This window comes from Sarcophilus harrisii, chromosome 6 (genome assembly GCF_902635505.1).
Source record: "Sarcophilus harrisii chromosome 6, mSarHar1.11, whole genome shotgun sequence".
Taxonomy (NCBI): domain Eukaryota; kingdom Metazoa; phylum Chordata; class Mammalia; order Dasyuromorphia; family Dasyuridae; genus Sarcophilus; species Sarcophilus harrisii.
Genome location: NC_045431.1, coordinates 81,631,005 through 81,655,344, shown reverse-complemented (window position 1 = coordinate 81,655,344; position 24,340 = coordinate 81,631,005). Strand labels below are relative to the sequence as shown.

The window sequence follows — 24,340 nt, the reverse complement described above, 5'->3', positions numbered from 1 at the left end:
GTGGCCCAATATACAGAGTACAGAGAGAAGTATTAGAAAATTTGAAAAATTGGGAGGGAATGTATGGGGCATTATATGAACACTATAGAAAGCCATTTGAATTTATTGACTATGAGATGGGACATGGCATTATCAAACTTCAGGAAAACCATTTTTTGCATGTTGTGTGTGGTGGCAAGGAATTAGAAAATGAGTGGATGCCCATCAATTGGGGAATGGCTGAGTAAGTTAGAATATATGAATGTAATATTATATCATTCTAAATACAGAATGATTTTAAAAGGAATGATGAGTAGGCTAATTTCAGAAGAACCAGGAAAGATTTATATGAAGTGATGCTGAGTGAAGTGAACAAAACCAGGAGAATATTTTACACAGTTACAGTAAGGTTAATGAATAATCTACTATGATAGACTTGGCTCTTCTCACCAGTATATTGATCCAAGACAATTCGAATTGATTTGGGTTGGAAAATGATATCTTCATCCAGAGGGAGAATTCCTGAGATTGAGTGGGGGTCAAAGGTTACAATTTTCAGCTTCTTTTGGTTTGTTTTTTCTTGCTTTTTTTTTCTTTTTTTTCCTGATTTTTCTTTTACAACATGACTGTGTCGAATAGAGAACTATAAGGTGAAGAACTTACAGGAATGTATGAATTCTTTTTCTATATTTTATTTTCGTTATTTCTGTGTTTCCCTTATGACTTGTATAATATGTGCAGGCTTATATTACTTGAGCCTTGATCAGCTTTAAACATATTTACTTAATCTGAACTGATGACATTTATCAATATTTGACATTTATCGATTAAGCCTAAAGGCCTGATTTTCTGTTTCCTAGAAATCAGGAGATTTTGGGAAAACAGAAACCTTCCATTCCAATCTCTCCAAATAGCAACAACCAATTCAATGCCTTCCCCTCCCCTTCTCAGGGCTCTCTTACTTGTGATGTAATCTCTTGTATAAAAGCTATGTATCTTTACTACTTCTTTAGCCCTCCTACCACAAGCTTTCTCTTTCTTATCTCATGATGGGATGGCTCATCCTCCAGAAATTTTCAATAAACAACTTTTCTGCTTTTTTACTGAATGATCTCTCAGTAGTCATTTTGGGTAAAAGGTCTTCTACATCCCTCACATGACTAATTTGGAAATGTGTTTAAAATGACTGTTTATGTATTACCTATATCAGATTGGTTATTGTCTTGAGGAGGGGGAGGGAAGAGAAGAAAGAAGAAAAAAAGTGGAAATCACAATCTTACAAAAATGAATGTAGAAAATTATATTTATATGTAATTGGAAGAATAAAATACTGTTGAAATTAAAAAAGAAAAGGAAAGAGATTCATTCATAATATCATAATAGAGATGAGATAATAACTCATATTCCCTCAGCTTTTAATGAGATTATTAAGCAATGGTCACACATATTTTTGAAAGTGAACAACTTATACAAATAAAAAGCATTAACACCATTTTATATTTTGCATTTACATTACAAAGAACTTCAGTTATAGTACATCATTTTGTCTCTTAATCACCCATGTACAGTCAATGGAAAAGGGGAAAATATGCTCATCCCTGGTATGAAAAAACACAAAAACAATAATATCCTGTGTATTCAAAACAGTGCATCTATTAAAGGACTTGCTCCCATGGCAACACCATATTTTGATTAAGTTCAGTTGATGGGTTGTTGGATGTTTATATTGGAAGAGAGCTGGCTTTCTGGAGAGGCTTCTTTGATAAATCAATATTGATATCAAATAATGTTTCCCTACCAATCACCCAAAAGGAATGCTTTAAGATTGTACATTATGATCTGTATCTGTAATAGGCCAAACATATCTTAGGCCTGGAGCTGTGTCCCTTAGGAAAAAAACTAGGAAGAGGGTAACTAGGTGGCAAAGTGGATAGAGCACCAGCCCTGAAGTGATATGGCCTTAGATATTTACTAACTGTGTGAATGGACAAATTACTTAATCCTGTTTGGGGGGGGGGAAGGAATTGTCTAAGAAAAAAGCTATTTCAAGCATACTTGAGGGTCATTGGAATTCCTCTCTCTTCCCTTATTGGAGGACAAGGAGAAAAGAAGGGTCGAAGATGTTCAGGGGAGGGGATGAAGCATTTCTTGAAGGTATCATAAAATGAGACAGACCCTTCATCACAGTTCAACCAAATTCCAATTCTGAGGATAGGACAATGAACATCATGACTGAAGTTGGGAAGAGTAGTCATGATAGTATAATGATTTCCATTCCTAATATGTGAAAGAAGGAATACATCCTCAGCAGAGGGGACATCATCTCTCCTCAATGATTCCTTACATACACCAACTTTCCATTTCCTATTGTTTCCCACGTCAACCTCCCAGTAATGGATTCCAGATTGAAAGACTTAAGTCCCCAAAATGATGCTCTCTTTAAATCGGTTACATGTGAAAGTTAAAACCTGTTGGTAACCTCCATGTGCAACACTTTTCTGGTTATCAAACCCAATGAGATATGGACAGGCATTTTCAGGATCCAGGGTCACATTCTCTGAAAAAAAAGAACAAGAAGTTGTTTCTCAAAACCTGAATGGACAACTAGATATAGCACAGTTCCCACTACTCAATGTTTGTTGTACTCATGCACAAATTTTGCAGAAAAAAAAAAATTCTGCCTTGTTACAAAGTGGTAATTTGGAGGTTTCTTTGGTTGATCTGTAGCTAGTCTGGGGACTGAGAAAATGTTATGGCTTCCTTAGGATGCCCACCCACTCAACTTCCATTGATCAATATTCAATACCATGAGTGCAGATTCTCACCTTTGAAGCTTATCAGCATGTCACACATCATAGTGTAAGAAAAGAACATCCTTGGGGTGGTGACAATTTCTGGACAGGAATCTAAGAGTGATTCACATCTGAAGAGAGGACAGACTCATTTACCCTCAGTGATAGGGAAAAGATACCCAGTTTCTCTATCTTCTTTCCATCAGACAGACCTTCCATTACATAACTGTTCATAATTTCCATTCACAAAGCTCTGCTGCCCTAGTTCTGATAGAAGACTCCAAATAAATCTTACCTGGTCAGTATATTTTCTGCCACCTAGGGAGAAAAAAGAGAGAAGGTGAATGCAGGACTTTGCCATGCCTTATACACTGGCACTTCAGTGACAGAATTTTCTATTTTGCCTACTCAGTCATATGTACTGTACACGATTGACCCTCAATTCCCATGTACTTTATTGACCTAGGTTTGTATGGCTTGAGATTTTCCACCAGAGAATTGTCTAAAAAGGAAAACTCAAGGATTTTAGGCTTTACACACTTAAGTCTGATTTCTAACACATATTCCTATGTTTTGCTAAAAACTTAGATCTTAGATCCCTGTCTTCTGAACCAGAACACATGCATTTAATTTTAATATTTTTTTCCTTTGCTTGGTGACACAACAGCATTATGAGAAACATGTATTAATTTTAAGAAAAATTTAATGATTTCCCTAGTTCTACTGATGAGTGTGTACCATTACTATACTTTTTGAATAAGGAAAAAAAATTAATGTTGCTTTTTATTTGCCAGCCATCATATTTTTAGACCCATAATTTCCAACTCAGCTTGAGGAAAATCCCCAAATAATTACCTTTTCCTCATCTACTCTACCCTGAGAAATCTGAGGATTGAGCATGTTAGAATTCTATTTAAACTAGGAAGCAACCAGCTTCCTAGATCCTGCTATTAATTCCATCTGTTATTTGCTCATTCTTTGACAGGATTTGGAAATCATTAAGAGCTGTGTAAGTCAAGTATTACTGAATTATATGACAATTTAGTTATGTAAAAATTATTTGATAAACATCTAATAATAATCCAATTAATACTTTGCCATTCCTACCTACAGAAGCTGGACATCGGGTTTCTGATAATTTTGTTCTATGAGCACAGTTGCTTGTCTCAAGCTTTGAAGGTACTTGGAGAGTCTGGTCCCATTTTCTCTTATATACTTCAGATGGTCACATTCCTTCCTGGTTTCCAAGCAAAGATGATTCTTTTCTTCCATCAGCAGTTCATGGCAACTTTTGTCTTCAGCCCTCAGACTCTCCCTCTAAACTAAGCCCTTTTCCTACAAGGAAATAGTTTAGTGTGATTAGGTCAAAGTTCTCTCAATCAATGTCCAGAAGAAAACATGGTACTTATCTCCACTTCATTAATATCTTTCTGCACAAATAAGTATTTATTTACTGATATTTCTGATTATTCTTTAAATTGAGAGATTTGTTGATTTAGTGGATAAAGAGATGATGTTAAATTCAGGAAGACTTGCTTCTGACATATAATATCCTAGTGAGCCTATCTAAATTCTTTAACTTTTGGGAGGTACAGGGGCATCAAATATCAAATAGAAATGAATCCCTACTTGTTGCACATCCTCAGAAAACCTCAAATTAACACTATCTGTGTTGTATTATTTTTTTCTTCTTTTTCATTTTTTGTTAAATACTTTGCAATTACATTTTAATTTGATTCAAGTTAAATCAGGAATTTTGTAGGCTGCTTGTTGTCCAGTTGGCCTTGAATTGAACAACACTGCAGGCAGCCAACTCTCTTCCTTCCTTCCTCTCTCCCTTTTTTTCTTCCTTCCTCCTTTCTTCTTCCCTCCCTCTTTCCTTTCCTCCCTTCCTTCCTCTCTTCCTTCCTTCCTTCCTCCCTCTCTTTCTCTCTTCCTTCCTTCCTTCCTTCAACCAAATCTCTAAAACCAAAGTTCAGAGAAGTTTCAGACCTATGTCATTGGATGACATTCCTCCTTTACAAATTTCCAATGAAATAGCAAGACCCAGGACTTCTGGATAATATTTCCCATAGTGGAAAACTTTTAGGAAATAAGACTGTCATAAAGATCTACACTCTGAAAGAAGTCTACAAACTTTCCTTTGGGATTGTGCTAAAGTCTCTGGAGCTGCAGACTGTCCTACATTTACTGTGTCCAATCAAAGGGAACTCAATTTACCTTTTAATTATATTCTTTCTCTCTCTCTATTCAGCAGTTCCTCAACTGTCTTGATTTCTTTCCAGCAAAGATGTGAAGCCTTTTGGAGCTTGCCCTAAGGAAATATCACCATTAATTCACACATTATGCTCTTTCATAAGCTTGATCAGCAAAGTACCAACACATTAAATCATGGAGGTCAGTGATAGTGATGTGGTGCAATCTTTTGGAAGAATATAGCAGTACCCTCAGGCCACTTCACCTTGGGAATGATATAGTTAGAAATTATATATTTCTTCCCTTAGTCTATCCTGCCCCAGTTTATTCTAGGTGGCTAGGATTCTGAATACATAAATATTGTTGCCTGTCAGATAACAGCCTGCTGTCAGTGATAATAGAGTTTCTGAAATTAATGAGCAATAATGAGGTGCTTAAAGTTGACACAGGTACAGAACAAAATTGGGTGCCCAACACTTAATCTAGTGACATTCAGGCCCCAAAATACACTTTCAGAAGATCACCTACCCATTATGCATCCTGTACTTGCCACAAAGTCAGAAGCAGACCACTCCTCAGCTCCATCTCTAAGCCAAAACATGAGCTTATCACTGACAGGAAACATCCGGTCCCTCTCACTTTTCCCTATACATTTGCTTTCTTGTTTCTGGTTTTTGCTAACTTCTTTTGGAATTTAATCTGCTTTAATTGGTGTTACAATTATAATAAACTGTGCCCCTAGACTTGAAAATGGGTCCCAGCCAACAAATTCTTTTGAGAAACCTTGTGACATTGGTCAATGAGAGTAATGTAGTACAGCCTTTTGGAAGGATGTAGCAGGCCACCTCACCATAGGAATGCTGTAGTTAGAAATGATATATTTCTTCCCTTAGTCTATCCTGCCCCAGTTTACTCTATGTGACCAGGATGCTGAATGTACAAATGTTGTTGGCTTTCATATAACAGCCTGTTGGTCAGTGATAATAGAGTTTATGAAATTAATGAGAAACAACCAGGTGCTTAAAGTTGACACAGGGCCAAAAGAAAATTGGATACCCAACACTTAATCAGGTGACATTCAGGTTCAAAAACACATCTTCAGAAGATTATCTACCCATTATGAGTCCTGCATCTGCCACAAAGTCAGAAGCAGACCACTCCTCAACTCCACCTCTAGGCCATAAAATTAGCTTATCACTGAGGGGAAACACCTGGTCCCTCTCATTTTCCCTATACATTTACTTTCTCCTTCTTGGTTCTTTGCTAATTTCTTTTGGAATTTAACCTGCTTTAATTGGTGTTACAATTATAATAAATTTTCCCCCTAGATTTGAAAATAGGTTCCAGGCAGCAAATTCTTTCATAAAACCTTGTGACATCAGTCTGGAACCTCAATGTTTTGGGGGTTCCCCTTGAGTCCCAACAATAGTTAGAGTATCTTCAATACATTCATAGCCTCCAACCCAGATATATTTAACACAAGTGATTGGTTAATAAGAACCACCAGTGGGAGCAAGAGAATGTAATTCCTTCTCTGACTTGCTTCTCCATAGACATATTTACCTTCTACAGCCTTTTCTATAGGTTGTTCTGTATACCTCCTATGCTCTGGAGTTTGAAAGCAAAATGCAGAAAGGACGGCTTGGTCCTCCTCACAGAATAGGTTTTGCTCTGCCTAGTGTCTATTACACAAAGTGCTTTCCTCTTTAATCTTCAGCAAGTGGGGTTTGATGTACCTGGCCACGTTGGCCAAGTTTTCTAGATTGTGATTGTACCCGAAGTCTCTCATCTGGAAGGTTCTTTGGCACTCGGGACAAGGGCAGTGTTGGTCAACTGTTCCTCAGTTCTTCAGGAGGCAGGAGAGGGGGCAAAAGCTATGGCCACAGCTCAAGGTCACTGGGCATCTGAAATAGTCCTTGCACATAGAGCAGGTCAGCTCTTCTGGGATGTTTTCCACTAACTGAGCCATGGCCATGTTTCTGAACAGGAACAAAGACTGATGCAGTTTCCCCAAGTAATGAGAATGGGTTCTCAGCTTGTGCTTATTTATCTCCTCTAGCTACTTTCAGCTTCTCTCCTTTGCTGAAAGAGAAATATCATTTTACTGAAGATGATGAGGAAAAGCCAAACAGGCCTAAAACCCAACCCTTCAAGCATCTGGATTTGAAAAACTTCAGCTCTTTCCCCTGAACCCACCAATAGTTAGATCAGCTATTTCAGTGAACTTGGAAGTCACCCTCCCTCTTCCCTTCTAATGGATCAAATTGTCCCCTCTGCTTCTACTCTTCTCCTTCAACCACAAAGTCTAATACATGCCCAGGTTCTCTTAGAGATAATAACCAGTGATTAAAAAGGAGACATATTCTGAAACTCCAAAACTTAAACTCTTCCAGAAATTCCAACTTCTTCCTAAACAGGTGTATTTAACAAGCATTTAATGATGATTTCTGAACACTTTCACATTAGAGCTTGGCCAATTTTGTGATGTGAATTTTAAACTTCAAATTATCCTCGTATCTAAATGGTATGCTCATCCTTGGAGAGCAAAGATCACAATGATGAGGCTCTCAGGTATCTGAGCAGGCAGAGATCAGAGAGTCTGCTAGCCAAGGTCCTCATTTTTCATTTAGGACTTGGATGTCCAGCAAATCTTAAATCTCTCAAAAACCCAATTTTAAGCTAGACAATTAGTCATCAGAGTAATGAAATATAAGACTAAATAACATTATGTGACTTCATCTGGGGCTGGAAACAAATGTACCTTTGCTATAATCTGAATAAAAGTAGCTGTGTAAAACTGAAACCCTCCAGGTTCACTCGCACCTCTATTATCTGCTCCTTTCTCTGATTAAACTGGTGGCTTCATAATTTTTTTCACCTGGAACAAGCCACCTTCATGTCTTTTCATAGAAAGGAGTTACTACCTGGAAATGAGAAAAAATGATTTCATAGTGACAAATTTAACTTTACTGGCACAGGTCTAGGTTTCCTTTGGGGTCTTCATTCCAGAACTGAAATTCCAAGAATGGAACTCTGATCTTAGATTATTGACATGGCCCTATTATTCCCCTAAGAACCTCTAGGTTCCTTCTCTCTGGTGTGAACTTCACTTAACACCCCAGTGAATTGATTCTGTTTTAGATGGAGCTGTCACTGCACCCTCTATTTCCAGGTCTGAGTTCACACCTGAGTTGGAATCTCTAAGCCAGAGCTTCACAGAGTACTAAACTCAAACACTTCTTAAATTCATATTAGTGTAAAGTACTATTCTAAGTAATGTTGAGGATATAAAGGTGAGAGCCTTAATGATGCTAATAGAATGATTTATAGAAAAATATTATAGAGAAAAAGGAATTTTGAATGACTTCAGAATGCTAATCAAAGCACTAATAAATCACTATTCCAAAATAATGAACACACACTTATCTTTCAACAGAAGGTGAAATATGGAAAGACATATTTTTTGGTTCATATCTAATATGGGGATAATAAAATATGTATTGAAAGATTTATTTTGTATTTTTACACAACATTTTTTTTTGCTCAGTGAACAAGACGGTAGAAACATTAAATTCTTCTTAATCTTAAAAATGGCAAAATATTTAAAAATATTTAATGAGAAATCTTGATTTTTTTTAAATATAAGAATGATTTTGGAAGGAGGAGGGGTCCACACTGATAGCATCATGTAGGTTTTTTGTGTTAGAATATAAACTATAGCAACAATTTCATCTGCAGATATTATCTACTTTCTCTCCATTACAAAAAAAATGTTTGCTGGTTTTAAATAGAAACTACTTATTCTTTTTAGAAAAGCTCCCTTTATCCCTATACTCTTTAGTGTTTTTAATAGAAATGGATGCTGTATTTTGTTAAAAGCCTTTTCTGTGTCTATTGAGATTATCATATGAGTTCTGTTGGTTTGCTTATTAATATGGTCGAGTATAATAGTTTTCCTAACTTTGAACTAATTCTACATTCCTGATTTGAATCCCACTTGGTCATACTGCATTATCCTGCTGATAAGCTGCTATAATCTCTTAGCTAATATTTTCTTTAAAACTTTTGTATTAATATTCATTAGGTAGATTGGTCTGTAAATTTCTTTCTCTGTTTTGGCCCTTGCTGGTTTAAATATCAGGGCTATATTTGTGTCATAGAAGGAATTTGGCAGTAGTCCTGCTTTACCTATTTTTCCAAATAATTTGCATAATATTGCAAATGATTGTTCTTTAAATATTTGGTAGCATTCACTTGTGAATCCTTCTGATCCTGGAGATTTCTTTTTAGGGAGTTCATTAATGACTTGGTCAATTTCTTTTTCTAAAATGGGACTATTTAAGTATTTTACTTCCTTTTCTGTTAACATGGTCAATTAATATTTTTGTAAATATTCATCCTTTTTGTTTATATTGTTAGACTTGTGGCTAGAGTTGGACAAAATAACTCCTAATTATTACTTTAATTTATTTTTTTTACTGGAAATGAGTTCACCCTTTTTGTTTTTGGTGCTGGTAATTTTTTTTTCTGATCCAATTAACCAAATGTTTATATAATTTGTTAGTTTTTTCATAGAACCAAGTCTTTGTTTTGTTTATTAGTTGAATTTCTTTATTAATTTTCCTTTGAGTTTCAAAATTTATGATTTGGTATTTAATTAGGGGGTTTCAGTTTCTTCTTTTTCTGAGGTTATTTAGTTGCATGCCTAATTCATTGATCTCTTTCTCTATTTTTTAATGTAGCTATTTAGAAATATAAATTTTCCCTTGAGAAGTACTTTGGCTGCATTTTATGGGTTTTGGTATGTTGTCTCATTATTGTCATTTTCTTGGATGAAATTATGGATTGTTTCTGTGATTTGATATGACCTACTCATTTTTAGAATTAACAAAAACAAAGGTGGAAATTTCTTTCCAGATCACGTGAGGTGTTTTGACACTGGAAATGCTAATTTTCAGGCTGTTTGAAGGAAAACAGTGTGAAAGAAAAGATTTATATTTGTTATTTTGATTCAGTGATTCCTTTTAGTGGTTGAGGTTCCCAAAGATCGAATGGATCAGTAGACACAGTACAAGATTATGGAATCTAGCCCATCTGGATTTCTGAGGTGGGCAATAAAGATATACAGGACAAATGTGAGAGGCAGCACCAGGTGGTAAGTGCAAAGCCACACGTGTTACTATCTGCCTGAGGCAGAACTGTTTTCTAAGGAGGAATTACTATATAAAGACACATTTAATGACAATGAAGTGAACAGTTGCCTATGATTCTTGAGGCAATCTTGTAATATGAATTGTAAACATCCAGTTATTTTGGTACTTTAATACAGACTTGTATTATGTGTAGAAAAGTGGCTGAACATTGTTTCATATCAGATCTGGGAGGGAGCTGAAAAAGTATGTCAGCTAATGCCTAACCCCATCATTTACATTTAGACATTGGAAGACCATAATCAGAAAATTCCAAATCTTTTAAAACCTCAACTTAAAGTCCAATGGTGGTGCTTGAGATCTGGGGGTAGGGTGGTGTGAAGCACATTTTATATTCATAAACAAACATAACTCTGTTCTAATATGAAGAGGAAAAATGGCTCAGGTTGAAGAAAACTTGATATTGGGGCATCTAGGTCAAACAGTTATTAAAATGCCAGGCCTGGAAAAAGGAAGATTTATCTTATTCAGTACAAATTCAGTCTCAGACACATATTTAGTTGTGTGACCCTGAGCAAGCCATTTCACCCTGCTTGCTTCAGTTTCCTCATCTGTAAAATGAGCTGGAGAAAATAATAGCAAACCACTCCAGTATCTTTGCCAAGAAAACCCCAAGTGGGATCATGAAAAGTCAGCCTTGAATGAAAAATAACTAACTCTATAGTAATATAGATTATAAAGTAGAATTTGGGGCATGGACACAGAATGATACCAGATATGAAACAAGACCTAATTAGGATTCACTGAGTGTTATTTAAAAATTGTTTGAGACTTCTGACCTCTTTTGAAAAAATTTGCTTTATTTTGTAATTCAATTTACATTTATCCAATTAAATTTGATTTCAAATAATGAATGTTGGATGACTTCCAATCACTAAGGAAAACATGGTTTTACACCACAAAATATGAATATGATTGATCTGTAAATCTTAGAAAGTATTTATCATAGAAGCACCATTAAATGTCTGCCCATGAACAATAGACATTGGAACTGAATTTTCCTCCAAAATTGGTGGACAAGGAGAAAATATTGGTCTCAGGGGCTCAGAAAAGGGGCAAGATGGGAAACTCAATAAAAAGGATTTCTCCAGGACATCATAAAATGAAATCTTGCCTTGATTATACTCTAGAAAAATCCCAACTCTGCGAATAGGGTTCACTGCCAGTGGTGGTATATGGGAGCAACTGCTGATCATGGTGCAAGTATCCTCATTTTGTATATAGGTGATCAGAAATACATCTCCAGGAAAGAATGGGACACTAGAATTCCTGCTCACTGACTCCTTACACACACCAACTTTCCATTGCATACTGTTTCCCACATCCACCTCCCAGTAGTGAACACCAGAAGTAAAAACTTGAGCCCCTAAAATGATTTCATCTTCAAATCGGTCTGGGGTCATAGGTACATTCTGCAGGCATCCTCCATTCCTGACTGTCTTCAGATCATTAGACACGATGAGATGGGGAGAGGCACTTTCAGGATCCAGGGTCACATTCACTGCAAAAAAAGGGGGAAAAATTGCTAGGAAGATCAAGGATTAAGATTCTCAAAACTTGAATGAGGCCATAAGTGCAATACTGCATTCCCACTAAGCAATCCAGCTGGACAAATGAATGAGGATAAAAGTCTCACAGGATCCTCTAAGTGTGGATGCTGATCTAGTTCTCAAAATTAAACACACTCTATACCCCACTCTATCCCCACTCTTCAATACCAATGATGTTTAGAGACTGCCTCTATCTGAGGTAAAAGCTTTCAACAAAACAGTTGTGATCTAACTTCATATTCAGTAATAAGCATCAGAATACATAGCAAGTTTTTTTTTAAAATCCATAAAAATCACTGCACTTTGACATAGTAATGATCAGGGTTCTCTCTATATCGCTCTGGAGCCAGTTCCAAGATTGAAAAAAGTGCCAGGTCCCCCTGTAGCCCCACCCACCTGAATCCCAGTGGGTTAAACCACACATTTATTTAGGGACTTAGTACCATCAATGCTCACCTCTGAATGCATTCATCATTTCGAATATCCCAGTGATGTGAATCCTTGCCAGGCTATTTCTTGCAGTGTCTGGACGCTTGCTCAATAGTGTCTGAATCCTAAAAGGAGAACAGATTCATTTACTATTGGTGATTAGTAGAAGCCGTTCATGGATCTTGCAAGGTACTTTAGCCCACTCCCCCATTGAAGGCTCTCCACTTAATCAGTCCTTGTTACAGGCTTTCTTCCTATGCCCCAAACATCCATACACTCACATAACTCATGTGGTCTAAAGAGAATCTTACCTCCTAGATGTGTCTCCAGCAACCTATGGAGAAAAAGAAACAGCAGGTTAATAAGGAGTTTAATATACCCTGGGACCAAGAATTCCTTGACAAGCTGGGGACAAAGGTCTCTAGCTATACTTTTATTTTTTTGTTAAAGCTTTTTATTTTTCAAAACATACCTGGATAATTCTTTGACATTAACCCTTGCAAAATCTTGTGTACCAATTTTTCCCCTCCTTCCCACATACCCTCCACTAGATGACAAGTTGATCGATACATGTTAGACATGATAGAAATATATGTTAAATACAATATATGTGCATATTTACATAATTATCTTGCTATGTTGTGAACCACACTCAGTTCCCACAGTCCTTTCTCTGGATGTAGATGGCTCTATGCTTACAGGTCTCACCAGTTAAGGTTTCATTCAGAAAGTACAAGTAAAATAGAAGAAAAAGTCAGAAAAAGAATTCCAGAGAGAGGGAAAGATGGAAGGAAGGAAGGAGGAAGTAAGAGAGGCAGAGAATGAGGAAGGAAGAAAGAAAAGAACGGAGGAAGAAAGGAAAGAAGGTAGAGAAAGAAGGAAGAAAGGGAAGAATGAAGGGAAGGAAAGAAGGGAGGAAGGGAAAAAAGAAAGAAGGCATGGAAGGAGGGAGAAAGGAAAGGTTGTTGGTAAATTCTCCTAGTGAAAATGAAAATGATCCAAGTCTCATCATCAGAAAAGGGCCACTGGTTACCCTGTGGTAAAGAATCATCAAGAGTTCCCCATTTCCCACATACCTCAGGGAACTACAGTCATTATAGAAACCCCGTTCTGACAATAGCTCAGATGTAAAAACACTGTACTCAAAGTATTCTATTTCCTTTCTTCTATTCTTCCTTTCAAAATTAAGACATTCCTCTTTGTTCCATTTCATTGCAGGGAAACCAGAGCACTTTGTAATTAAGGGAACATGTGCTTGCTGACACTTCTTTTCCCTTACATCACTGGGGACATCTCATCCATAACTCTGGTGATACACTGTATGGTTTGCTCAGACTCTCTCGGGGAACCTGTGCCAGAGTCATTATTCTGATCCTAAAATACAAGTGGGCTTCTAGGCTTTTTGGATTAGAAAAGTGTCCCAGCTGATACATTGTTGGTGCAATTGTGAATGCATCCAATCATTCTGAAAAGAAATTTGGAGCTGTGCTCAAATTGTTTATCAAACTGTGCATACCCTTTGATCCAGAAATGTTTCTACTGGACTTATATCCCAGAGAGATCTTAAAGAATGGAAAGGGACCCATATGTACAAAAATGTTTATCGCAGTCCTTTTAGTGGTGGCTAGAAACTGGAAACTGGGTGGATGTCTATCAATTGGAGAATGGTTGAGTAAATTGTGGTAAATGAATGTTATGGAATATTATTGTTCTGTAAGAAATGACCAGCAGGATAATTTCAGAGAAGCCTGGAAAGACTTACATAAACTGATGCTATACTATACGATGATCAATTCTGATTGACGTGGCTCTCTTCAACAATGAAATGAACCAAATCAGTTCCATTTATGCAGTAATGAAGAGAACCAGCTACATGTAGTAAAACAACTATAGGAAATAAGTATGGACCACAACATAGCATTTCCACTCCTTCTGTTATTATCCACATGCATTTTTGTTTTCCTTCTCAGATTATTTTTACCTTCTTTCTAAATCTGATTTTTTTGTTCAGCAAGATAACTATATAAATATGTATACATATATTGCATTTAACATATACTTTAACATATTTAACCGGTAATGTTCTACCTGCCATCTAGGGGAGGGGGTGGGGGAAAAGAGGGGAAAAGTTGGAATAGAAGGCTTTCCAAGAGTCAGTGCTGAAAAATTACCCATGCATATATGTTATAAATAAAAGGCTATTAAAAAAAAAAGAAAATTGTCCCAGGATTATTCAATATCTTTCCAAGTCTCACCTCTAAAAATTGGAGATTGGGAATCTGGCAAATTTGTTCAATCTTTGTGACCTCCTCCTTTAAATTCTGAAGGTGCTGGGAGAGTCTGTTTTCACTTTCTGTGAACTTCTGCAGGTGTTGCTTTTCGTCCCAGGCCAACTTGGTAAGGTGCCGCTTCTCTTCCAACTTGAGGAAATCCAGTAATCTTCTATATTCAGCTCTAACACTCTCCCTCCAAGCATTTGTCTGTCTCTGTAAGAAAATAATTTAATATAATTGAGGCCAGAAACTTCTCAAGCAGGTTCAAAAGAAGACAATGATCCTCTCCTACATCACTGTGAAGTCTTTATGTATACAAGTTGCATAAAATAATTGTAAATCTTCTTAGGAAGGAATATAAAGTCACAATACAAGAACCATTTTGAAACACACTTTATAGAAGAATAAGAAGACCTAACTGATTACATAAATAAGAATTATTCATGGGAAGGCAGAACCAAAATCTTCAAAAATCATTCACTAAAAGTAACAGAATTCAAATTGAGGAACAGGTAAGCAGAATTCAAATTGAGGAAGAGGTGAACAGAACCAAAAGAAACCAATTCATGATAACAAGAACATCATAAGGACAACCAACTTTGCAAGTCTAAAGAATTCTGTGCAATGCAAAGACCAACCACAATCCACAGGACCAGGGATGAAACATGCCAACTCCTCCAGGACAGAGTGGTGAGGAGATAAGACATGTACATTATGTATAAAACATAGCTGATTTTGGAATTCTTTTGCTTGACTCTGCATTTTGGTTATAAAGATTATGGTTGGCAGTTTTGGTTTGTATTTTTTGGGGGGGAGGTCAGGGTAAGAGGGAAGGAAAGAATGGTGTATCCACTGAATAAAATGAGGCAGTTTTAAAGGACACTGTGCAAATGAAAACCATTCTGAAGAAAGTGATTCCTCTTTGAGCTGTAAGATTGTGGGGTGGGTTTGACAGAAATTTCTTATCCCTGGGAGAGACCTCAAGACTTCCCCTCTGGATTGTATTAATGTCCTTTCAACTCCAGACCGGTATTGGGGTCCTTCCCCCTCCCCTGAAATGACAAGATACTTACTTTCCAGTTCTCTTTTTTCTTTCTCTCATTAGTCAGCATGTTCTCAATTGTTTCCATTTCTCTCCAGAGAAGATTTGAAGTTTCTTGGAGCTTGTCCTGGGGAAACAAACAAACAAACAAACAAAAAAACACATGTTCACCTTCAGTGTTTTCTTTATGCTCTGGAGCTCCTGTGCTGGCCCAGCAAAGTCCTCCTCACCTCCTGAAAACCCCTGATATTTGGAGGAGGTGTCTATATAGCTGTCCCTGTAGGGTACTTGGTAGAGCTAATGAAAACCCCTGATATTTGGAGGAGGTGTCTATATAGCTGTCCCTGTAGGGTACTTGGTAGAGCTAACACAGAGCCTCAGGATCTCTCTGGCTTCCATTTCTATTTGGTCAGTGTCAAGAAGTAAAGATAAAGATGCTACAGGGGGAGCGAGGTAGCTGGTCTGGATTCTTTCTAAGCAGAAACACTTACCCTGGAAGCCTGTGCAGCCTTGTTTATAGGCTGCACCAGGTGGCTGCTGTGCTCCTGACTTTGGAAGCAAGATGCACAGAGGAAAGCCTGGTCTTCCTCACAAAACAGGTTTTGCTCCTCCTTGTGCTCCTCACACATGGTTCTTTCCTCTCTGATCTGCAACAAGTAGGGTCTGAGGTTCCTGGCTATGCTGGCCAGCTTCCGTAGGCGATGGTTAGGCTGGACTTCTCTCATCCAGAAGGCTCTCCTGCACTCAGGACAAAAGCTGGGCTCTCGACCTCCTTCCCAGCTCCTGAGCAGACACAGGTGGCAAAAGCTGTGGCCACAGCCCAAGGTCACTGGATGGTTGAAATACTCCAAGCACACAGCACAGGTCAGCTCTTCCTTGAGGTCTTCAGCTAAATTAGCTGCAGCCATCTTCCTGAAGAGAGAGACAAAGGACAATGAACTGCTGAAATGATTGGAAGAAAAAGTCCTCAGCACTTTCCTAATTGAACTGATTGAGCCCCCATGGCCTCTGAACACTTCCAGCTTTGTATCTTCTCTGAAAAAGAAGCAGCAGCATCCCAAAATATTTCCAGTTGGGAAACTCACCTGTATTTCTGTGAATCTTATTGATTTCTCTCAGGATCTGCACTTTCCCATATGAACTCCCAAGAATCAGAGTGTGGCCTGTATTCATGCTATATCCCTTTTATATTCCTCAGAGCCCACAGTCTCCACCTCTGTAGAGTCACAAGTGGGGATGGGAGGGAAGCTAACTCACCTAGTTCACACCTTGGTGCGGGTTGTGCCTTAGTCAGGTTCCAGAGCTGAATTCACATCAGGTGACTGAGTTAGCAAGTCAAAAGCTTCACAACTCAAGGAATTCACTTCAGCAAACATTAACAATGTTTTTTATTGAAATGACAAGCAGGCAGAATTCCGAAAAATTTGGAAAGGCTTATGTGAACTGATACTTAGTGAAGTGAGCAGAACCAAGAGAACACTGCATATAGTAACAGTAGCACTGCTTTGATCAATTGTGATTGACTTCATTCTTAGCAACACAATGATCCAAGATTTTTATGACCATGTCTAGAGAAAGAACTGATGGAGTCTGGATGTAGATGGAAGCACACTATTTCACTTTTTCCCTTGGTTTTGTTCTTTGGTTCTGTTTCTTCTTTCAACAGGCAACTAATATGGAAATCTGATTTATATAATTGCACATATATAATGTATATCTGATTGCTTGCCATCTTTGGCAGGAGAAAGGGGAAGAAGGAAGGGGGGAAATAGACTTAAGATGGAAAATGGAGACTGGATGAGGATGAAAGTATACTATGTTTAGTTTTTTTTTTCTTTTCCTTTCTGATGGTTTTTCCCTTTTTTCCAGATTTGTCTTTCACATGAATAAGGTGTAAATATGTTTAACATAAATGCATGTATATAACTTATAAAAAAATTTCTTAAAATCTTGAGTATGAGGGAGGGGAAGGAGAAAAATTTGAACCTATATAAAATTTCTTAAAGTCTTGTGTATAGGGGAGGAGAAGGAGAAAAAAATTGAATGTTGAAAACTCTTTACATATAATTGAACAAAGAGTTTATATGAAATGAAAAAACATTTTTAAAAAAGTATGAGTCATACATATTAAGTGTTCCATTTGATTAATCCCTTCATAAAACAATCTGTATATTTTATGATAAACCAAGGTGGAAATAAAACTTTTCCTTTTGTATGGCTATAAATGTTGCACTTCTCAGGAGGAGAAAAGGAAGGAACAAAAATATAACTATAATTTGCTATCAGAAAAAAAAAGAAAAAAAATGATTGTTGTGTTTACCAAAAACAAAAGCAGACATCAAACAACCCAAGCTATTCAACCTAGAATTATAGTCCTTTATATATCCTAAACAACTAAGTACATGAATATTTAGCCTAATCATTTGATTATTATAGATATAAAGTTCTGCATAAAATACAGTCCTTACAGAACCAAAAGAACAAGATTATGTTATGATCACCTGTGATGACAATTGGCTCTTTTCATCAATGAAGTGACTCAAGGCAATTTTCTGTGATGACAATCAGCTCTTTTCATCAATCAAGTGACTCAAGGCAATTCCAATAGACGTGTGATAGAAATTGCCATTCACATCCAGAAAGAGAATTGTGAAAACTGAATATGGATCAAAGCATACTATTTTTATTTTTTGTTGGTAATTTTTTTTCTTTCTTATGTTTTTTCCCCTTTTTGATATTTTTCTTGTGCAGCATGATGAATAGGGAGATATGTTTAGAAGAATTGCACATAACTAATCTATATTAGATTGCTAGCTGTCTTAGTGAGACAGGAGGGGAGAAGGGAGCAAAAAAAGGAACACAAGGTTGTGCAAAGGTGAATATTGAAAATTATTTTTGCATATATTTGGAAAAATAAAATACTATTATAAAAGAAAAATAATATAAACAGAAAAAATGTAAAAACAAAAAATAAGGTCCTTAAATATTTCTAAATGATGTAAGAATAATTAGGTATTGATAAACAATTTATGGGATTAAACTGTTGTTCTATTAAATATTTTTTCATACTTTATTTTTCTTTCCCCGTTGAACATAAAATTGTTTAAACATTTATTTATAAAACTTTGTGTTCCAGATTTGTTTTCTTTCTCCTTTCCTACCTCACCACTAAATGAGAAGGCAGGCAATTTTGTATGGTTAAATATGTGTGGTCATACAAAATATTTCCATAATAGACATGCAAAGAAAACATTGGCCAAAAAGTTCAAGAAAAATAAAGCATAAAAAATATTCTTCAGTTTGTATTCAAGTAAGATGTAAGTAAGCAAAAGGAATGTGAGATCAGGCTTCCTTTAACATGTGCTGGAGAGGTTTATGAAGGTCAGGAAGGGTGTGTTGCTCATAATGGGATAGGTTCATGAAGGGTATTGGCATTGCATCTATTAGGGAGTAGTAACATGACCAAACATACAGAAACAGGAAATCTGGCTGACTACAGGGATGGCTTGATGATTGGTGAAACTTCCATAAAGTTGATTGCCTCAGTTCATTAAGAAAAGAAAGTTTCTGGCAAAGAATTATCAGTTATTCTTAAGAGGAAAGAGGGAATCACAGGATTATGAGAAAAAGAAATTTTTTTATTGCATTTTATTTTTTCCCATTATATGTAAAGATAATTTAAAAATTGACTTTTACACAATTTTGAGTTTCAAATTTTTCTCCCTGAGAAAGTCAAGATAGAGATTAGAAAGTATTTAATATTTTATTTAAAAGGGAGAGATTTACTGGAACAAAATATATCCATGGTTTGGTCCCAGGGCTGAATGAGACTATAGTCTCCAAGAATCCAGCAAACAATGTGAGTTCTCAATGACCATATATCCATGTGGCTCAGACACATGGGATAGACTGAGGCAGGGGTTGAGTCAGGGTGCTGAGAGGGGGAATGGGACTCTGACAAGATGGGGTGAGTCACTAGACATGGAGATGACATAATGGGGGGAGGCACTCCAGAGATGGGAGATGGTATCTGATATTCTGATAACTTGGGATGGGGAGAGGCATTCTGATATTCTAAAATATAAGATCTTTTATCCTTATCAAATATTCTGATTAGGAGGGATGGATGGTTTTACAGGATTGAGCAGACCAATTATAAACTGAACCAAAACAAATAGGGAAGCCAAGGCAGCACAATTTAGGGAGACTGAGTCAGGATAATTAGGGAAACTGAGTCAGGACAATAAAAAGGAATTGTGACATAACAAAGAACCTTGTGATCTCCCACTTCATCTATGAGGTGCCTTAAGAAATGAGTCCAATGGAAACTTCACTTTAAAAGACTTCTCATTATATGACAGTTAACCTGAATCACTATGGGATTATCTTTCCTTTATGGTCATTCCCTTAAAATTTTAACTATATATCATATACCTAAATGAAATGTATGGCTTATCACTGTTTTGCCCTTGATTTGATCTCGCAAATATGAAGGAGTGATTCAGAAATACTAAATAGATTTATATTTCTCAATGCAGCAATTCAAGTTAATAAATTGAACCATACAAATAATATAAATAATACAAAGAACCCTGCCCCTCACTATCTGATTCACTTTCAGAGTTCAAAGTTCACTTTAATAAAGGCTGCAAGATTAATATTTCCATGTTTACCTCTCATCTGAATTCCTACCTCATAGATTCTACTGCCTGTCCCAAAAGCACCCAGAAGCAAAAAGATTACATCACATATGTCTTCTTCTCATATAAACTTGTCCACTTACCTATCTTTTCTAATTCTATTATAAATCTCTGTTCCAGGTCTCCATCTTTAAGATGGGCATTATAAAATTAGTTCAATTAACATCCAAGGATAGGAAAAGGCATTTGAAAAGTTTTAGTTGAGGTGAAATCAAGGAAGTGTGAAGCTTTAGTTAGTTTCAAGGAAGAGTTGAACTAAGCAGATCCCAGGTCCTCAAGGTGTGAACCAAGTGAGTTCGTACCTACTAGATGTGAAACTAGAGGGTTGAGTGGTATGGAGGGAGGAGAGAGAACACATATAAAAAGCCAGCCTTTTGCAGTCCAAAAGAGGAATCAGAAGCTGACTCCAGGGATCTTAGATCAGGAACTACAGAAGCTGAAGCCAATCTACTAAATTGGAGGAAGCAACAGTAAGTTTCATCAAAGGAATATATCTATACCTTTATGTATGTCTATTTGTTTTATATATATATATATATATATATATATATAATCTATATAATAGGGTAAGTAATGGTTGAGAGACCTGGGAGTCAGTCAGACTGTATCAGACTGCTGAAGAGACTGGTTCAGACTCTGAGACTGAAGGAGATAATAAGGACTTTGGACCATCCTTGTGGTGACTCTTCTGCTAAGACCAAGGCTAGTCCAGAGATCCTCCAGAAAGCTAGCCCGGACACTTGGGAGCAGCAGGACCCCGAGATAATGACCAGGGACTGGAGGGAGGAATTTGACAAAAAGGTTTCACTTTGGTTGCTTTGCTACCTCTACAGGGAGCCTGGAGCCAAAGGGAATGGACTCTGAGGGCCTCAGACCCCCTCAGGTGAATGAAGTGCATCCCCAGACCTGACCAACATCAGCAGTCACAGCCATTTCCCTAGACATGGAGGTTGGGCTGTGGAGCTGTAAGGCTCTGATGTATAGGTCATTTCTGCACAAAAACAGGCATCAGGGGAGCCCAACAGTAACACTGCCCCGCCCAACTGATTCCTTGCACCTTTGGCTTCTTGGCCACATACTCACACACACTCAAACACACTCACACACTTCACCATTTGTTTCTATGTTCCTCCTCATTACAAGGGACTGACAAGGTCCACCGGAGCAAGTTTGCTCTCCTTGGGCCTACCCAATTCCCCTCCCCATCCAAAGTGTCTCCCCCTTCCTCTTGCTTTCCTGTGACAAGTTCCCCTGAAGCTCCTAGAAAATCCTTCACAGAGTTTGTCCTAGTCAGGCCGGGAGCTGAGCCTGGAAGGCTTCCCCAGCTCTTGTTCTGGTCATCAGGAAAGAAACTATCCTCCTGGGGTGCTCCTTTCTTTCTGCCACAGGGTCCCCAACTTTTGCAGGTCTTCCCCAATCCCTCCCCTTGACCATTCTTTGGCTCTCAGCCAGGCTGAGAAAAGCCTGAAGTCCAAGCCGAGGAATTCTAGTACACAGATTCTGGGGCCATCCTGCTGCTCTGGTGCTACTAAGACCAGCCCTGGCACAGGGACTCATATCTTCTGTCTAAAAGAGGTTTCTGGGATTCTCATCCTCTGTCATTCCTGGGCCCCAAGGTACTATACCAACTGCTTTTTTTGCTGGTTTGATTTAGGCTTCCCTATGCAGAGTGCCAGGCACTCACTGGCAGAGACCTTGAGAATAATAAGAGAAAAGGAAGGATTAAGAGAGTCACATTAATGTGTCATGGCACTTCAGGTTCTTGGATATTATGATTGGTCTAGGCTGCAGTAGGTCCTAAATTGATCTGGAAGAGGATAATGGATAGAACTGACTTGAGTCAATTCACTAGGGAGTAAACTGAATTTCTGCACTTATCTGCCTATGTCCTAGGTATTCTTTATTCCTTTGACTAGATGACTGAGGCACAGATGTCCCCAATCCCTCTTTGGTAGGGATATCAAAGGCCTTCCTTGCCAGAGGCAACATTTCCTAGTCCTCTTTTCTCTCCACCCTCTTCCCCTCTTTCCATTCTCTCCTTAAGATCATCCAGACATAACAGAACCCCTCCCTGCTTTACTCTACTTTGATTCCCTCTGTGAGTTCAAATAGGAATCAGGGAATCAATGTCATATCACTATGATTGTATATAACTAGTTCGTCCTTTTATTTAGAGTCCCTGAGAGTAGCTCATTGTGGATTATTTTTTGTATTTCCCCTCACACGTTAAACTTAGAAAGTTTTCTACATTTGTGGTCGTTTCCTTAGGAATGCTTGTACAGACTTTCATTAAAGGTCCTTTTCCCCTGAAAGAATTCCATTTGTTTTTGCTTCATAATTTACTCTTGACCATAAGATCAGGTCCTTTGCCTTCTGGCATATCCTATTCCTAGTTCTCTACTCCTTAATGAAAGTTGCTGCTAAATTGTGTCTAGTCCTAACGGTGGCTCCTTGGTGCTTGAATTGTACTGTATTTCCTTTTTGGAGGTTTGCAGGATTTTTTTCAACAACTTGGCAGATCTGCATTTTGCTGATGCTTTCCTAGGAATTTTCATTTGGACATCTCTTTCAAGAGGCTGGTGTTGTTCAAAATAGATACAGAAAGAAATCTGACAATTTTTCTCTTGGCTATCAGGAGCTCTATTCACTTAAAAGCATCTAGGCTAGTCACTGGAGAGGCTGCCAGGGCTACTAAAGGAGGTTGCTCATTTAACTTTCCCATTTGCTACTTTAGTGACTGTATTTTATGCTCTTTCTTTTGATCAGTTTAGCTAAGTGTTTTCTCTACTTTTTGAATCATTTCAAAGAAGCTATTTTTGTTTTTATTTGTCACTTTGTATATCCAATTTATCAATTCATCTATGTCCCCTCTAATTTTAATATCTCATTTTTTGGACTTATTTTGGGATTTCCATTTATTTTTCTACTTTTTTAAATGCATATGCAGTTAAACATCTCTTTTTCTATATTCTTAATGTTATGGTAAGTCTTCCACACACAGCCCCCCACCTCCACCCCGAGGCCTGCTTCAGCTGAACCCCAGAAATTTTGGGATATTATTTAATTAATCATTTTCCTTTTCCTTTACAAAGTTATCACTTCTAAGATTTGTCCTCTAACTCGGTCATTATGTAATATGTCACAGGTAAATCTCCTGTTAGGTTTGTATTTTTTGTTGGTGATCTTTGAATCAATTTTCATTCTTCTTTCTGCAGAGAATGAAAGAATATAATGTTTTTTTCTTCCTTTTTACATCTGTGTGGAGGATCTTTATATCCCAATGGTTAATTTTTGTAAAAGAACCATGTGTTGAAAAGAAATAGGCATATTCCTCTGTTGTCCCATTTAGAAGATGCCATAAGTCTTTTATTTCAACTTTCTCTAGGCATTTGTTCATCTCTTCTAATTGATCTCATTCTGCATTTCTTCATCGTCCTTGTCCTCTTAGTTCTCTTGTAGATTCCCCTCCCTCTCTTGTCCTTCAACTAATCCTGTCTATTAGTTTACTAATTTCATCCATTTTTCTTCCCCTTTCTAACAAGGATTTCTCTTCCTCTCCTCACTGTCCTCCTTCCTTTGCTGTTTTCCCTACATTCTCATTCTCTGTCACATAGCTCCTCTGCTCACAAGGCCTTTTTTTCCTTGACACTTCATGCCATCAAAGGCTCCAAGGGCCACATTTGCTGTAGGAGTTTTCAGCCACTGCTTGTAGATGAACTGCACAGATGCCTTCCTTTCAAAACACTGTTGTTTTCTAGAAGCAAAATGATAGAAGAAAGGAAATAAACTGTGAAATTTGCCTTCTACATAGACCGTGACCAGATCAGGAAAGCAATATCTAGCTTGAAGTAAACATGTGTAAAATTCACAGTGGCCATTTTCTTTGGCAAAAGGTGGTTTCTTTAGGAAAATAGGTTATAGATAAAAGGAAGAGGTAAAAGAGGCACAGCGAATGGGAAATAGGAAATGTGGTTGGGAGAGCCATAAGGTTACCAAGAAAGAGTGTGGAAGAATTCATTAGCACAATAGGCTCTATGCCCTTAGGGTGCATTCTGTAATAAGTCACTTCTCAGTTTTATTTCAACAGATCCTAAATTCAATCAGTCTCTTAATGACCAATCAGTTGACTCTGATTCTCAGAAAGCCTATGACCTTTGGGCAAATCGCTT

The 24,340-nt window shown here is 37.4% G+C and overlaps 1 protein-coding gene across 1 annotated transcript in view; it reads left to right on the top strand.

The window, feature by feature from the left end:
• The first annotated feature begins 20,744 nt into the window (after positions 1–20,744).
• Positions 20,745–24,340, top strand: part of LOC100920583 (zinc finger protein 260-like) — an 87,346-nt gene continuing 83,750 nt past the window's right edge. The window contains exon 1 of the mRNA XM_031943512.1: positions 20,745–20,972. Within this exon, the coding sequence (XP_031799372.1) occupies positions 20,745–20,972 (228 nt within the window). The remainder of the gene's footprint in view (positions 20,973–24,340) is intronic.